At 40.5% G+C, this 17702-nt stretch overlaps 1 protein-coding gene across 1 annotated transcript in view; it reads right to left on the bottom strand.

The window, feature by feature from the left end:
- Positions 1–17702, bottom strand: part of LOC110003601 (adhesion G protein-coupled receptor L3) — a 219866-nt gene that overhangs the window by 58026 nt on the left and 144138 nt on the right. Inside the window, exons 8-11 of the mRNA XM_065950385.1 lie at positions 12916–13266; positions 9693–9796; positions 6118–6303; positions 3856–3894 (exon numbers count right to left, since the gene is read on the bottom strand). Coding sequence (XP_065806457.1) covers positions 3856–3894; positions 6118–6303; positions 9693–9796; positions 12916–13266 — 680 coding nt within the window. The remainder of the gene's footprint in view (positions 1–3855; positions 3895–6117; positions 6304–9692; positions 9797–12915; positions 13267–17702) is intronic.

Below are 17702 nucleotides of genomic sequence, written 5' to 3'. Positions count from 1 at the left end.
CCCCCTAGTCATCCTCGCTGTCTAAGGTGTCGTTTTAATGAGGGGTCGGAGCGCAATATCCTCCCTGTGTGCTGCATATTCACACTCCACGGCCCCTACTTAGGCACGAGATATCATTTGATGTGTTGAAATGGCTTTATTCATGTCTGGATTTACTGCAAATGCCACTTCTCTGACTTACTTTTAGACTAAAATGCCGCAGGACAAAGCATTTCCAACAACAAAAGAACATAATCACAATAATTGGCGAGCATATTTCTGTTCCATATGAAAAAGCTGCTGTTAAATTGACCAAAAGGCATCGGAGGTAGGCTTCTATTTTTATCACATGTGCTCCAAATCCAAAGGCAAACAACAAAGACACATCCCTGCAAGGGCAATGGAGAACATAGGGAGTGGATCATTACACGTTTTGTAGCACTATCAAGGCTAACTCCCAATTTTGCTGGGATTAAATTTGATATGACACTTGGCAGTATGGGTAATTATGAGAACATAAAAAAAAAACAGGAAGTTTCAAAAGTAATCATTGTAAATTATTGTTTCATCTGCGTAGAATCAACACAGGAGGGACATACTTCATGTAAATGCCACCACAAATTAAGTTCCTCGTGTTGAAACTCGCTGATCATGCTAACAAGATTAAGACCTCCCTTGCAGGCAAATTCAAGTGTTAGTTTACCACTTAAACCTGATAAAAATCCCTCCTCATTTCATTAAGAAACCAAACTCATGCCGTGTACAGTATGTCCTCCTCGCACACCTGCACGCACACAATCTCCCAGGGTACTGTCTGTTTTCAGCAGCGTGCACAGGGACAGCAGAGGCAGGTGCGCCTCATATTAGCTTTGTATTCCTCTGCTAATCCCACTTATGTCGACCACCAGGGCCCTGTTGGAGAAAAACATCGCCCAAATTTCCCTAATCAATGAAAGTCCCTCAAAGGCTGTGTGGCACATGCAGTCAATGCCTGTGTTTACCTAAGGCCACAGATGTTTCTCCATTATTCTGCTTCGTCAAGTGAAAGCTCTTCGGTGTTGTTTGCGCTCCTCAAATAAGCGAGGGGATGGCGCAGGAGAGGAGATGCATGGCTGAGTATTGTGTACAGTCATGTACGGAGTACAAGACACCCTCAGAGTGCATGCTGAAATATGGAAATATGGACCCCGCAGAGTGTTGGCAAGGACACAAACAACATTTTTTACTTCACTTCTTCTTTATTTGTACTCTAAAACTGTCTATATCTGTCCATAGATCCCTCAGTTTCATCTATAACACAGGGATATTTGTGCAGGTCTTTATGATAGAATGAAATCCATAACTGTAAGCGTTGACAATCTGTTTGTTATTTTTATGATTAATTGTGATACTGCAAAGTCTTCTGTTGAATAATCCAAATCTTCTCGTACTTCGACATCTTTCTTTTAAATATTAATGACGTTCCTGTCACGCAGAGCTCTAATGTGTTTTTTAGTTTTAAAACTGGGGTAAGCATCTTTTTGGGGCGGAACTTGCAAGAGTAAGCTTTTGGAAGTGTCGTACTGCAAAAAATGTCACGGCCACTCTCTAACACGCGGACATGAACAAGTTCAAAGAATGCACTGGAGATGACCATTCTCCATCATTCTTCTGCAATAAAGTTGACTTCATTTAGCTCTTGAGAATTGTGGCTCGTTGCAAGAAATAAGCCATAAAGAGTTTCTCAAACAAATCGTCGACCCTAGCATAAAAAAAAACAAAAAAAGACAACATTTGTTAGCATCTACCAAAACTAAACTCAATTGGTTAGCAAGTTATACACCATATGCTACACTTAGGGATAGGATGCTTCGATTCTGCTGTCAAAAGGATCTCGTCAGACTTCTGTGTTCAAGGTTGCAAGTAGTATAAAGAGAGTGACGCCTGGAAGCTAGCTCAGACAGGCAACTTGAGCTGCACTGCGGCACGCCAGCAATGGCAATGAACATTTCAAACCAAGTGTGAGTTGTCACACTGAAATGTGATAAATCTGACAAATTGTTAAGATTTCACCAATCCTAAGGTGATTGAGACGACAATGGATAGTAAAAAAATCCAAAAAGGACACCTGGACAAACCATTAGACAACAGCTGAAGTTAGCTCTCAGTAACTAGCTCGCTAACATGACCAATTGGTAGAGTTACACTACACAAGAGAATAAAGTTTGTGACTTGTGTTTAATAATCATTATTTTCATTGGTTTTGTTATTTTAACATGTGACACTTTAAATCACTAAATGAAGCCAGGAAGTGGTTGAATGATGTCATTAGCTGTTGTGTAACAGTATCTCAAGGCTTGTTTCACCTTGAGTTTTACCCTCCCGTTCATTGTCTTTTATTTCGGTTGCAAGTCAATTAATGATGAGCGAATTGACAGAGATTCACGAGCTGTCCAACTTTATTACAACTTGCAACCTGGAACACAGCAGAATATTTTAACAGCACCTGAACGTCCCACCTTTGGCCTGAAATCAGAGGAAAATGTTTACCCTTTATTTAACTCAAAGCACTGCTAGTAAGACTGTAGCCTTGGTTAAACATAACATTTTATTGAACACACTTTGGTTCTGATTCCTAACCAAAGACATGTTTTACTTTCTTAAAGTAAACAGCTTTTCTTCAAATCCGGGACTTGTAGTTCTCAGAACAATTAATAAGGTTGAAAACAATAATATACATGTGGGCAAGTGAGATTCTATGACATCATTGGTCAACAATGGAAGTCTATCGGATGTATGATGTGTTTTCTTCCAGCCTCTGGTCTTCCTTTAGGCATCTCACATTTAAAAAAAAAAAAAAAAAAAAAAACATCTGCAAATGTGAGCCGACTCTCAGCAGACGCAAACACGCTCACCACTTGGAAGTCATTTGCACAATCACATAACTATACATAGTTAAGTGCCTGCTGACGCTGCCTCAGAGGACTCAGACAGAATATGTGTTGCCTAACATGAAGCGCCACAGAGCATACACACAAAACAACATCTGTCTCTAATGTGCAGCTTTACTGGAGTCATCCGTATGGAAGACGGGGATGTCAACTTCTTCCACGTTTCTCTTGTCAAGGCAGAAATGATTCTGATGACAGCTCAAATGTCACCCGAGGGCTGACAAAATCAGCCAGTGGCCCGAAAAATAGCTGACTGAAGCGATGGAGACACCCCCCCCCCCCCCTTTAAATTGGGACACATATGTATTATGCATCAGGGAGAGTTATAACATGCAATGACTTTGGCTGACTTAGTTGACTTGCTGGTATAATGAGGTCACTTCTTTTGGCCCTTCAGTATTTGCTGAGAAAAGTAGGAGTGCTTAACACGCCTGAGAGCTTCTTTTTTTTGACTGATGCTGTCCACTTATGTTCGCTGAAAGTAGTGCTGATGGGGTGCTTTGAGGGAATATTTAAAATGATTGAGAAATCTGGGAAATCCACCCAGATGTTAGGCATTTTAAAGTTCAGAGATGTATATCCTCATGCTCAGCACATTAGAGAAAGAGGGAAGAATATTACAAAATACAGTGTTCATGCAGGGAAAATGATGAAACATGACTCAGACATTTAGGGACTATCATATTAATGTGGATGCAACAGTTATGATGTGAAACTTGTGAAATTTGACCCTTTGATTTATTTCAAAATGCTAAGAAATTAACAAGTGGACTTACTTTAAAAACTACATCTCTGTGATTCAATTCTTTTCATGTTCTTTGCAGGTCAAAAGGTCAAACTTCTAAATGGTTTGTTTGAAATGAAAATGACAGCAAAGTCGCTGCAAAAATGAAAAATAAAAAAAAGGGTGGAATGGAAAGAGTGGGGGAAAATTTGATCCAAATACCTGAACATAAAACCGGCAAGAGCGCTCTCTTTTCTGTAGCTGCAACCCAAAGAGAATGCAAGAGTTAGAGGAAGGTCAACAACTCACAACGGCTCCACTTGGAAGTACATTTCTGCTTGAAGTAAAGATTTGACAGAAGAAGGACAAAACAAGACACTCACTTAACAGAATGTATGAAAGGTAATGTTAATTATACTCTATCATGGGAAAACCGCACAGAAGCTTAAGTTCACAATGAGACAATACAAAAGAGACTAGAACTGTGACACTGTAATGGTAGTTCAAGGTGATCATTTTATCTTTTCATTGGAGATATTCATGTGAGAACTAAGGACAGCTATTCACTCTTTGAGCCTGTGCCTACATTTTTTAGCATACCTGCTAAATGAAAGGCTCAAAGAAATACTGTGAGCACTGCAAGGAAAGAGAACATTTCTATTGAATTCTGATAGAGAACAGAGCTAACAGCTAGCTTCTACAATCCTCTTGTAATAACAACAACAGCATTGGGATGCTGAGAGTAGGTAAGCGTTTATTCAACAAGTGCTCGAGTACTCTAGTAATATTAACCATCCGTAGTGCAGTGTGTTTCAATGCTTTGCAAATCTCTTTTACATTTCAGTGTCCCAACGTTTGGTGGAAACAGGCCTTGTATGTTAAATCCCATGCAGACGATTGCCAGAGCCACTTGCTTGACAGCATAGCCTGATCTTCTGGAAGGGTCCCGTCTGTAAAGTTAGCCAACAACCCTCTCGATCATAAATATGACACTGACGTCGCCGCTCTGCTAACTCGATCCTCTCATTGTGTCTGCTGGCTGAAGGCATTGTGCTTCACTGTCAGAAGAATGATCTTCAACACTCTCAGCCCCTTTGAAGATCGCGTCAAATTGACTGAGCTCAAACATCAACCGCTGCGAGAGAAGAAATGCAACATTCTGCCGATTCGAGTTGTTATTGACAAAGCTGTGAGGCCCTTTTTTTTCTCATAAACACAAGAACAATGGTTTTTATATAAGACAGAGGATTCTATCATAGGTAAGCCTCTGACCTCTTAAAGAAATTATCCACGTTTTAAAAGGCTTTTTCATTCCCTCCGTCCAGATGTTTTTACCCCATTTCCTCTTCTTTACAAGAGAAACTTAAGACTACAACAGTTATCTCTACGGCAGCAGTGTCGCCTTACTTGAATGCTGTTCTTTTATGAGAAACCTTCTTTTCAAGAGGCGTTATAAACTCTAGTTGCTCCTCAATGTGAATTTACTCATAGCGTTCCCTTCTGAGGCCCTTTGGCCATCTTTACTGCCTCCCCTCTCCATTGGAGGAAACTGGCACTAAAATCTCAATGGGGACATCTGTGTCTGTTGCGGGCAATGAAATAAAAATCCGTCTCGGGGAAAAAAAAAAAAAAAGAAGCTATCTGGGAACAGGTGTTCGTATTCCTCGACAAGTGAAGCCGCTCCAGCAAATTAACGAGCGACATTTTGGATTTCACTGATGTTTGCTTTTCTGTTGGCTGCTCAGCACACAGAAATTATTATTTTAGCTCGCTCCGCCTGAGTGCCCTGCGTCGCTCACTGCAGTGGATTGGGAAATAAATGCATTAGCTTCAGGTTCAGCTAAAATGAGAAACTGTGCACTCCCACAGCTCGGATCCCACCAGCTGAAATCTTAGCCTGTCCCATTAGTGGAAATCAAATGGTGCAAATTTAGTCCTTTTGACAAGCATTGCTATATTGATAACATCTTTTTGAACTAATCAAAGTGAAACTGATAGCATAAAACATGATACTGGAGGTAGAGATGCGCTTGAGCGTCCGCTGAAATTGAAGGCATGTTTTTGAGTTCATTGGCCCCCGTCGGCAAAATCATAGATATTATTTTATCTGACAGCACAGGGCCAAATCGCAGATCATTAAAATAATACCTACTGTTCAGCTTTTGACTAAGGTGAAGTTCTCGAGAAAGTGGGCCTCCTATTTGGGGAATTTAGAGAGGTTAAGAAGCTTGAACGAAGTTTTTGGCTTAAAATGGACACTTCTGAGTAAAATTGCTCCCTTAAAACTTCCTTCATTTCTAGTGTTCTCCACGGCTGATTTGAACAGTGCAGACAAGCGGGAGCATAGGTCACTACTCCTGCAGGTCATGTTTATCTGGACTGTCAGTTTGTCTGGATTTTCATTTTAAAGCAAAGCAGAAGTGAATAAAGGGCAGTTTTCATCTTTTTTTTTTTTTTTTTTGAGGTCGTAGTTTTTTTCTATACCTTGTTGAGGCTCCGCGCGGCGCTGTCTTTGCCGCCCGGCGTGAGGTTCCTCAGCTGCACGTCGAGGAGATCCACCAACTGAACCATGGCTTTCACCGTGAACGTGATGTCCCCTGCCTGAAGATTACGCTTGGTTTGCTCCGCCAACTCTCTGGCAATGACGGCGGCTGTCTCTCCGGCTTTGAGCTGTGAAAGAGAAAGGGCAAAAACAAAGTACATTTAAAAAATCTGAACTGGCTGATATATTTCCCAACAAAATCAAAACAGAACCTTCTCATTTTTGTTTGAAGGCAAATTAAGTTATTAACCTTAACTATTGAGGTTATATATATATAACAAAATGACCATAAAAAAATGTCTAGCCCCTCACAATGAATGCTGATAAGCCTTTATATTGTCTCTTAAGCTGATTTTGTTTTTTGCACACATATTTTCTGTTGTTGAGCTGTGGCTCAAATGAGGTGTGCACTGGGGCCAATATTGTATCCGGAAGCAATTATGAAATCAACTACAGAGGGGATTTCCCCAGGTAGCTTTACACCTTTATGAAACTAACGGGAAGCCCTGCAGCTCGGGGGAGGCTGTACCATAAAGTCTATATATGTTGTACACAGAGGACAGATCCTGTTTGTTTTTCGAACGTTTGAAAGCTTGTAAAGTTTTTGTGGCTTTGGATTGGTTGAAGTACAGCAATGCTTATAGATATATGCGAGTGTATAGTCTGTTGTTGTTTCCTGATTTAAGATAAGAACATGATTAGCTTGCATCATCAGTACGTGGGATATCAGCTGGTTATTTGCAATTCTAGAAACCTTTTTCTCTTGCGAGTTTGATTTGAAGACATACTGTTGAAAGTGAATTTGAGAAGGAGACAGATGTCTTCTGCCGGGATCATAAAGTGGTCAGGGTGTAAACATGTGAGCTCAAACGTGTTCGCTTATCCTTAAGGCATGATGCAATGTGAAGAGACATTCAAGCAAGAGGCTTTTAAATTTGAGAATGAGTCAACAGGAGACGTTAAAAAACCACAGAGTAAATTCATATTTTATAGAATTCATTTAACTAAAATTTGCCTTTTAAGCTATCTCCCTATTGCTGACAGCGTTAACCTTTTTGGCTCATGAAATCAACCGACAGCAAATGTAGCAACTCATTTTCTCATCCTCCTCTATATCTAAAGTTGAACAATTATAACTTTTTTATTATTTAAACGATGGACGGACAATTTCACATCATCATAAACTGCAAAAGATAAGAGAGAGCAAAAAGACGGAAGTAGCGGCGTCAGGTGCCTGAACCACTGCAGTTAATGCATCATAAAGACCCAACAGGTTAACCGAAGAAAGTCTTGGAGTGAGACATCATGTCCATCGTCATTTTGTAAACAGCCTTTTACAGCAAAACATGTCAGCTCGTTTTTTTGTGATGTGAGCCAAGTAGACTCATGAAATGCGAGTGATTTGTCTCCCTTCATGTGGGACTTGAGATGAGCTGCCTCATTGTCGAACCAAACCTAAAAATGATGTTTTATCAAATGTTTGATTATTCAATTAACTTAAAACATGATGAAAATGTTGATTCAAAAAAGGTCTTCTTTTAAAACTGCCACTGAAACACTGATTTAGCAATGGTGAATTGCGTGTACCGCAATAGTGTAATGGCTAAAAGTTTTGTTTTCAACAGCAATCAAAGACGACCTTGTCTTTTCTGCCATCCGGAAAACTTCTTAACATCTTACGTTTGAGCTTCTGAGGCTTCTGTTTTTTTTTTTTTTGGGGCTAATGAGTCTCACCACAAGCCTTGAAAGGGCCATTTACATTACGTCTTTTGTAGTTTGCAGTTTCAATCTCAAGCCAGCTCTCTCTACCTATTAGAGTGAAGAGCTGCCCCTTGATGTCAACCATTTCCCACTTCTAAGTCTCTAATTGCCAGACATTTGAATAAACGTGCCGTATCCAACATCCATACGTCTATGTAAAATATATATATTTGCTTTGAAACACGTTGCATCCATACATATGTGTACACATTTTACACAACAATATTTGCAGAAGTTGTCTACCCATAATTATAAACAGTGAATAACTAAGCTGTGCAGCCAACTTGAACTTCTTTGGTCTGATATTACAGTTCTTAAGTCAGCTACATTTAAGGTTTAACCAATAGATGAAAGATGAACCTCAAAAACACCTACTACCGCACATACTCATCCCATCTCCTGTGAGTTTATTAGCAAAGCCAATTATCTGGCCTCAATCAGTCTTCACAGAATGTTGTGCAGGGGAACGTGTTTTTTGGAATTTGTTTTGCTCGGAGCTGACGACACAGCTTAAGCAGCTCTACTGTAATGTCACCTCTTTCCCTTTTTGATTCGCCACGTCTTCCTTTCTCATTTTGTATACAGAACTATCTGGTAATGAGCAGCTTCACATACACAAGGATATACACGCTCTGGATGTAAAATCACAAAGTGGCAGATTCTGTGACACGCTGATCTTCATTAAAGCCTTCCAGTCGCCACTACTGGTTTAACTTGCGTATTCCACGTTCCTGTGTATGTAAACATGAAATATTCTACATTACAGAACCAATGTTGCCGTTTTATGGATAAACAGAAGACCCTTTAGTTAATTTCAAAACAGCAGCCTGTACAGGAGCTTTACTAAACCTGATAATTTCTCTCCCTTCTATTTTGTTGCTGAACTGCCATTCTCCATCCATGTCTGCAAACCGCCGTTAGTTTAATGGGCCGAGCTCGACGCCGCCGAGTAGATCATAAGCATTATAACATGCACGCCTCAGGGTCCTCTGAGTTTAACGGAGAACATTTTCTACATTGCCGGCAATTCATAACCCAGAACCCTGATCCTCACTTGCAGTTACCTTCCCCTCTTTTGATTTGATTCCACAGCAGATTCTGACCTAGGAAGCTTTGAATGAGGCTTTGCATAATAACTTTAGCCACACAAATGGGCTCCTGCTTGAGGAGACTGAGATGCAAATAGCTGGTGTATCATATCTAAAAAGACAGAGAGCGGTCTGCATGAGCTGTTACACAAAGCTGTCCATTAGTCGTTGGTGGTTTGGGATTGGTTTTCACTCTGCCCCAATTGAACCTCCCACACCAAGCACACACACACACACACACAAACACAAGCATAACACTTAAATTGAGTAAACCCTCCAGCTCATCTATTACATTAATTGAACAGTTCAAATGAGACTATGAAAAAAAAAGGAAAAAAAAGAGAAAACGCATGAAAACTAAAAGCCTCCGAGTCAATGGGAAATATAAACACCCTTGGTTTGCATTGTGTGCTGTGGCAAATGTTACTTAGAGCAGGCCAAGAGGTCACACTGGTGTTTAGAACAACAAATTAACACATCAAGATAACATTTAAAGTCAGTGGCAAAGATCTTTAAGCCTTTTTTCTAACTGCTGTTTTGCAAAAGAGAATTTGCACGGATTTCTTATCGGGAAAAAGCAAATAAAAAAAAGCACCCGTCAAAGCAAACCAACTGGGATGTAACCGTGAGTTTTTTTTTTAGTTTTTTTTTATCGTGCATTTCGGTACCTTCTGGCTGATGAGGTTGACCCATGGGGAGGTGCAGTTGCTGAAGTCAGGTCCTTGGGGGTCCCAGTATCCCTCTGGACCAACGCACATGTATGAAGCAACGCCTTGGGAGAGAAAAGACAAAAATGGCTGAGTGAGAAAAATAAATAGACTATATAGCAGTTCATGAAGCTCCTTGTTGGGAAAAGCGAAGCCTATTCCCCATATCTACATGGCAGGGAATGTCGTCCTTATATTGTACTGCTTAAGTCAAATAAATGTTTTCTCCTGACACTTGTTATCATCTCGCCGCTTCACAATGAAATGGCAACTGAAAAGAAAGTCAAGAGTGAGAATATGGAGGGAAATTGGGCCTCATATCAAGGTTAAACAACATTTTTTGGGGAGACCTTCAGAGACAACAGCTAGTACCAAAAGTCAGCCGCTTCCTGGCAAAGATGAGGTCTAGTGAATGCTAATCAAGCATGAAGTTGGCTAGAAATTCTCCTATTTTCTATCACATCTTAACTGAACCAAAAAGAATGTTTTCTTGAAGCCACGGCAGTTAAGAACAGCTACAACACCACATATGAATCTCTCTCGGGACAATCCCACTCGCACATGTTTTCTCACTCCTCTGACCCTTTTCCTCATTACAAACTGATGGACTGCACACCGATTTCAAGGTAATCTCAAACTATTGCCAAATCCCCAAAACTTGGCCAAGAAAAAAAATAAATAATCCATCCAAAGAAGCACAATTCTTAAGTGATTAAATTAATGGATGAAGAAAAATGTAATTGGATGGTTTTATCTCTTAGTGACTGGAATAAAGTCATTTCTACTTGAGGCCAGCCAAGCTCGCCCAGACAGCGTCTGTATTTGATCATTAAAAGTCAGACAGTGTCGGCATGTGTGTGTGACAGTTCAACTCTGGCATGAGAAAGAAAAAAAGCTCCAAAATAGGTGCCAATTAAGTCGGCCATAGCTGAATTCATCAGGAAAGGTCAATTAAGCTGGTTTCGAGAAAAGTGTCTCTGCTGTCTGAGATGTGGTTGTGGGAATGACAGACTCGTGGGCTTTCGTACGAATAAGCCTCCACATATTGGGTCAAATTAAATAGTGGGACAGTCGTCTGCTGAGTCTAATTATATGAATTTTAATTAACACATTCAATGCATTTATTCTGGGAACATACAGGACCAGCCCATAGTTTTTGTTGGCATGTTTGATTTGATAATGACTCCAATGGATGTGCTGTATTTCAAAACATACGTCTTTGACTTGTTCTTCAGCGTACCTCAAATAAATTGGCGTCTATATACTCCCCGCTGACATCAGCAGGGCGACATGCTGCCATTAAATCGCCCTTGCTTGTACTCAGATTGAGGGTGGGTGAGTGTATGAGTGTGTGTGCGAGGGTGAGACGGCCCAGCATTAACAGATATAAATTTTGATTGACATATAATTTCCTTCCCCGGTCCACCTTGGACAGCCTTATGTTTGATGGGTTTATAAGATAAGGGACTCTGCATTTCCGTCTATATTGAGAGGCAGGAGAAGGGGGCATGAAAGAGAGGGATTGAGAGGGAGGGAGGGGGGGGAGAGAGAGAATGACAGCAAGTGAAGTGAGGTAGATGGAAGGGGGGAAAAGGGGGAGCCTGAGGAACTTTCAAAGTGTGGCAGAGGAAGCTCACGCAGCCGTGTTTCTGCTCGGCGGTGTCGTGTGAAGAGCGGTGGCTTTGAAGAGAGCACTGAGGGGGGGGGGGGGTATGTGTTGCTCTTATCTAGCCATATGACGGCTGTTAGTGAGGTCTCGAAGGGTGCTGGTGGTGCCCACTAATGAAGGCTGAATGTATGTGTGTGTGTGTGTGTGTGTGTGTGTGTGTGTGTGTGTGTGTGTGTGTGTGTGTGTGTGTGTGTGTGTGTGCTGATTGATGAAATGAACAGCTTCGAGCAAGAATCGAGGGTAAGATGTCACTCCCCAAACTAGAGTGACTTGCCCTGAAAAAAAAAAATGATGAAAAGGAAGTTTCAGAACACTCTTTTCTGGTTTCCTCCTCTTTCTGGGTTTGTAATAATAAATTAGCACAAATCATTTAATTTATTAATGCAACAATACCGTCTGACAGCTGAAAGCTAGTTTCTAGGTTACATTTCGGTTAAGTTTAAGCTTCAGTTCTTCCCTCCTTATGCAAAACTCTATCCTCTGTGGTCGGGTCTTACCACAACACAAACTGCTGCAAAATCAGCACTGTGATACTTTTACAGTCAGAGATAAAGCTCTTTAATATAAAGCACGAAACATCGATTGTTTAATGCAAACTTGACTGAACTCTCTTAGTGTTGATAATAGTCCAGAATTTGCAGAAAAAAAAAAAGTGAAACAAAGCTGAACAGCTCAACACTAAAGTGTGTAGTGTGTAGCAAGTGGTTGTGTTCTAGTGACTATTTCAATACAGAGGCAATGCTAAGCTAGCTTTATGCTTGCATCAGTGAGTCAGGAATAATAGAGTGAGGACGGAGGACAAGAGGGAGCGAGTGCTGCAGGAGTGTAAACATAAACAAAAGCACACACCAGCGACCAACAGACCGACATCAAGGCACAGAGTTTTGCAGTTGACTGTCTCCTAACAAGAGTTTTGACATCCTCACAGAGTGAAGGGATCAAGAAACAACATATAGATTTAACCAGTAAAGTTTTTCATGTCCAAACAGAGGAGTGTGAGAGGTTTTGAAAAACAGCTTGTCATATATTGTTAGACTTTACTGACCCAACAGTCACCTTAAAGCTGTTGAGCTGCAACGACTACACATAAACAAGAGTAATTCAGGTGTAACTGGGGCGTGCTACCACCTCAAATAAGTCCAACTTTGATGCCAAAAATGGCAAAATACAAGGAACCAATCGTCTATTTTCTCCACCAAAAAGTCTGACTGGCCACATACAAAATGTTTCCCAATAGAAATGAACACCCATTTATCCAATATGGGGTTTCCTTCAAAATAAAATACATTTTTCCAAACCCAAAAGCAAGGTGAAGAGTCCAACAATATAGTCCCCATGCAGTACGTGCTTGTACTCCATACATGTGAGGACCTCTAAGTTTTCCAAACAAGATGCCTAACCAAATAAAAATGTTGTCCCCTCTGACATACTTTATTATCTATTTGTTATCAATATGTGTGTTCCTAAATCTACTCTGGTTTATCCCATAGACTAAGTCAAAAAAATTCACATTACCTATGGTTCCAGGTGGACATGGCATCTTGGTTACAGTCCCCGGCTTGGTCTTGGGCCAGGAGATGTCCATCATCACCAAGGGGTTGCAGTACTCCACCCTGATGTTGGGAAGCTTGGAGGAAGGCGGTCCACCCTCATCATCATCTTCTGGAGCCAAACCCTCCACCACCGTCTGGACAGGGTTCGCCACTGTGGTGGTCGTCCGTGGGGCCATTGCAGTTGTAGAAGCTGGCATCCTGGTAGTGGTAGTCCTGCCTGTTGTGGTTGTCAGGGTAACAGTGGTGGGCCGAGTAGTGGTCCTTGTTGTCATTGTAGTTGTGTCCATGTAGACCATTATGGAGGAGGATGTTTCTGGTAAAAGAGAAAGACGGAACAACAATGAAACTATGGTTTGGCAAAATTCAAGGTCTGGAAGGAATATAGAAATTTAAGGTATTATTAAAAAAACAAACATGTTTTTCCACATTTTAACCATGTCTCGTTATAGGGGATGGTATGAAAATACATACAATTGGTTATTTTTTTTTTTCCTCCTTTCGAAGTGACAATTTAAAAGAGGACAGCTCGCTGTGGATCAATTGGAAATAGCAGGTGTTCTTGCAGGGGCATGCACGGTGTCTAGTATTGGACCCCTACTAGCTATGCTATTACACTCACACCACATACACACTCTTACATCTGTGCAGTCTAAATAGAGCTGTTGATGAGGGCATATCTCTGCCAGTCAATAACAGGGTTGTTGTAGCTACATGCTATTTCTGGGTCAGCCGGGACAAACTAGGATACCCATTTCCTGGATGTGACTCTTCCCTGTGGTTACCCTCCAGGAGGTTCTTGCTAATGACGCTGTTTACCTGAGCTGTTGGGGACGAGGCCTATCATCATCACACCAACACTCACACATCAAATTAAGATGCACCAGACTCTAGCACTGTACTCCTTTTCTTCACACTACAAATGATAAAAACCTCATGTACTCTCCACAATGAATCATACAATCAACCTTCCCCTGTGCCGCGGATTGGCAAAGAGTATTGGCAAAGAGTGGCCCGCAATTAATTTATCGGCAAGCTTTTACGAATGTGGTGACTTGGTGACTTGTCACAGAGGTTCAGATGACACAAGAGGACTTCCTGATTTATCTTCATTAAACTGGAAAAACAGGCATTTATTTTAAAACTATGTTTTATGGCATATTTGCAATGCTCTTATTGGACAGTTAGATTGCTTTTTGCATAAAGATTGCTTCAAATGCTATACTGATATCTTAATATGTCATGAAGTCTTTAAAAGAGAACCTTTGTCATAAACACACACACACACAATCTGGAGCCTTTGCGAAAAAGCAATTTGGGTAAGGCGTTGTTTCCGCCTAATGTGGAGATACAATCAAAATGACAGAAGTGACAAATGGTCCCAATCTCTGAATGAAAGGGGGAGCAAAACAAAATTTAATGAGGGTCAATTTAAGGATGGCAGGTGTAATGGACGTCACACTTTCAGGGAGAGCTTAGATAACAGACATCACTGCCGAAATCCAGTTCACTGAGTTTCAATTTGCAATCGGACGCGTTCTCTGAATGGTGAATTTGAAAGCGGTAATATCAGACGGCATAAATTAGTGCCAGCGTTTGGGAATCGCATAGATGCCTTGGAACTGTAATGACACGGACCAGACTACTATCAGCAGCAAATGCATTCAACGCTTAACAGCATTCAACAACAGCCAGGGTTGATTAAATAGGTTGCTGCCACAGCAAGAGTTCCAAGTTGATTGAGTACTTGTTTTCTCTTGCTAACAAAAGGATTTGTTGTTTTTTTAAGACCTGCAGGTACTGTGGACACTCCTGCGGAGGCACTCTATCAATGAGGTGGAACTATTACACAAATCTAATTGAATGGCAATGTGAACTAAAGGCAAACAGCTAGTAAAGCAGGCTGTAGAATTCCAGATTTCTCTCGCGGATGACAAACAACAAATAAACAAAGTACAGACGAGTAAATGTTAAGAGAACATCAATAGAGCTTATGACCCAACACTGGGGCTCATTAATGCAAACACTGGCAGCCACTCACTCAAACACAAACCCTCATCAACCAACAAAATCTGACACTAACACCCATCAACAGGCCTTTAAAAACCACATGAATACTCAAATAGGTATTTAACATTTCCGCAAGCCACCAAGATATCACCATTTACATTCTGTAACCACCGTCAGGCATCATCATTAATCTGCACTGCAGCATCACGCGGAATCCTTCATCTGCATCGTGTCCTTCAGCAGCAATGACCACGTTATTACGAGGGAGAAATACCTTCAAGGACACTACTCTATTTATGGTATTATTCATGATATGGCTTATACATGTATCTGTATCTGAGCAGAAGTGATGATAAACCCAAAGAGGTCCCACCAACGATAAAGGAAAAAGGAAGTAAAAGGAAGAGTCGTCGATTCAAGTATAATTGAAATCAGCTGCTGGTGCTTAAACTGCTTATAGTAAAGGAGACCATTAGTGCACCCCATGGGAATCTGATGATGGAAATTCACAGCACATATTAAGGTTAGAAGGGGTCACAGTGCACAAGCCAAGATAAGATAGTAGCTTAAAAGATGTTCAGATGGGCGCATTAGGATAAGGGAATTTTTGTCCTGGTCAGGGTGGCTGATAGAGGAGTGATTCTGGCTGTGGCAGATTTTTGCTGAGTAATTTTGTTGCTTAAGGAACCAAAAAAAAATGCAGACTGATATGAGGAGGTAAGCTGCACAGGGGCACGTGACACATCAAGCATAGTCATAGAGGTAGACATTGCATATAGAGCCATCATTTCATATATAGCTTTAGAGCAGATTAGTCACAGTTGCAGTGTCATCCATTGGCTTACTTCACTTTGAGATTTTGTAGACAGATTCAAATGGCACTATTTACTAAACAATTTAAATTGATTCTTAAGTCATGGAGCAGATGCTCTTTTCAATATAATAGCCACTCTAAACCTTCACTTTTTCAAAGAACATTGTAGGAAACTCACTGTTATTCTTCTTCTAGGTTTTTCTCTGCTATTTGTATCTCAGCTTCATCTCCCATTACTCAGGATGGCACTGTTGCATTCTCAAACACCAGCTTTCCAATGTTTTGTATTGGATAGCAGCTGTGTTGCTATCACCATGTATCTGCGCTTTAATCCCACTGGCCTAGAACCAATGTTTATACATTTTTGTATGACAAAGATCTTAGGCTGTTTAGCTTTTGAACTAATACTTGAAAAGTTCTTTCTGCTTTTCAATACTAAGTTAAAGGTAAACACAACACGTCCCGCAAAGACGCAATATTTGCTGCTACTGGATACTTTTCATATCTCGAGGGTCAGCAAAAGTTTAGTGGCCACATTTTTTTCGCCGTTTAAAAAAAAAAAAAATCTGAACAGCCAAAATGGTTTTAACCTTCCTCCTTAAGTCCTGAAATGTCAATCATGTCAAAAAAAACGTGACAACAATACCACAATTGATTCAGGAAATGTATAGCGAATTTTACATTGAGACTTTTAATCTGGTGTCATCTGTAACAAGCTGCATCTAACACTGCTGATAGTGCTAATGCTAATGCTAGTACTCGGTTTATCAGTAGCAAAAGGAGAGAAAACATTTGTTCACCGTAAGATATCTAACAATATCCAAATTCTGAGGTATGCTAATAGAAGCTAACATTAGCCACCATGTGCTACTTGTAACAGCAGGTATCACATCTCTCCAATGCCACATTGTCTAACTTTTAAGGGTTGTGATAATACCAAGTCAAATGTCACTATCTCACTGAGAAAGATAATGAGATGAACTAAGCTTACCACGCCATTGATAAACAATAATACAAAGTTATCTTATGCCTGTTTAATGTTTGAGGTAATATAACACTATGGAGAAATACGGCCTGAGGAAATCGCCATAACAGCAGGAGGTTAATTCAAAGTCACATGGAACCATGACTAGAATGTAATTCAATGCTTCCAGTTGATCCTGTTGAGCCCGGTGTTGAATTATTTTACAACTCACTGCATGTTAAATACAGCTGCAAAGACACGCGCTAGAGATAGAGATCAGGAGTTGAATGAAAGAAAAAAAAAACTGTCCTTGAGAAAACTTGTATATCTTTTCCATGAGGCGAGCACAAAAACAAAAAAAAAGAAAAGGGAAAGCCAGCAGCACACAGCAGCCACAGTCTGCCGGCACTTTCGCCTTGGAGACAGCACAAGGACATTTTGTTTTGCTTTGCCAGCTTTCCCTTTCTATCCAAAAGGATAAAGAGAGGGAAAAAAAACCTGGGCTCAAGAACACCCAACGATTTGAACAAGACTTTGGTACGCTCAGAGGGACCCGTGTGTGACCTTACAGGAAGATTTGAATGTTAAATTGGTGAAAGTTTTATAAAATATCCCCACAGCTGTTACAACCTCCATAGTGAAACCTCTCCTGAAAAAAACTATCTAGACTCCTGTGCGCTAAAAAAACTACAGACCAATTTATAATCTACCCTTTCAAATCAAAATGTAAAAGAAACTTGTTTATCATCAACTACTTGTTCATTTAACTCTTACAATATTTTAGACACACTCAGACAAATTACATCAAAATGATTGTAGATAAAAACAATTAGGCAGTCCTCCCTTTTTATTTAAGACCTCAGCGCAGCATTAGACACATTTGACCATCAAATCAACAGACTGGAGTGATGGGTGGGTCTTTGACCATGTGTTAGACTGGTCTTGTCTTTTTAACAGACAGTTT

Source organism: Labrus bergylta, chromosome 22, assembly GCF_963930695.1.
Source record: "Labrus bergylta chromosome 22, fLabBer1.1, whole genome shotgun sequence".
NCBI lineage: Eukaryota > Metazoa > Chordata > Actinopteri > Labriformes > Labridae > Labrus > Labrus bergylta.
The sequence above is the reverse complement of the archived record's forward strand: the minus strand, read 5'-3'. Positions and strand labels throughout refer to the sequence as shown.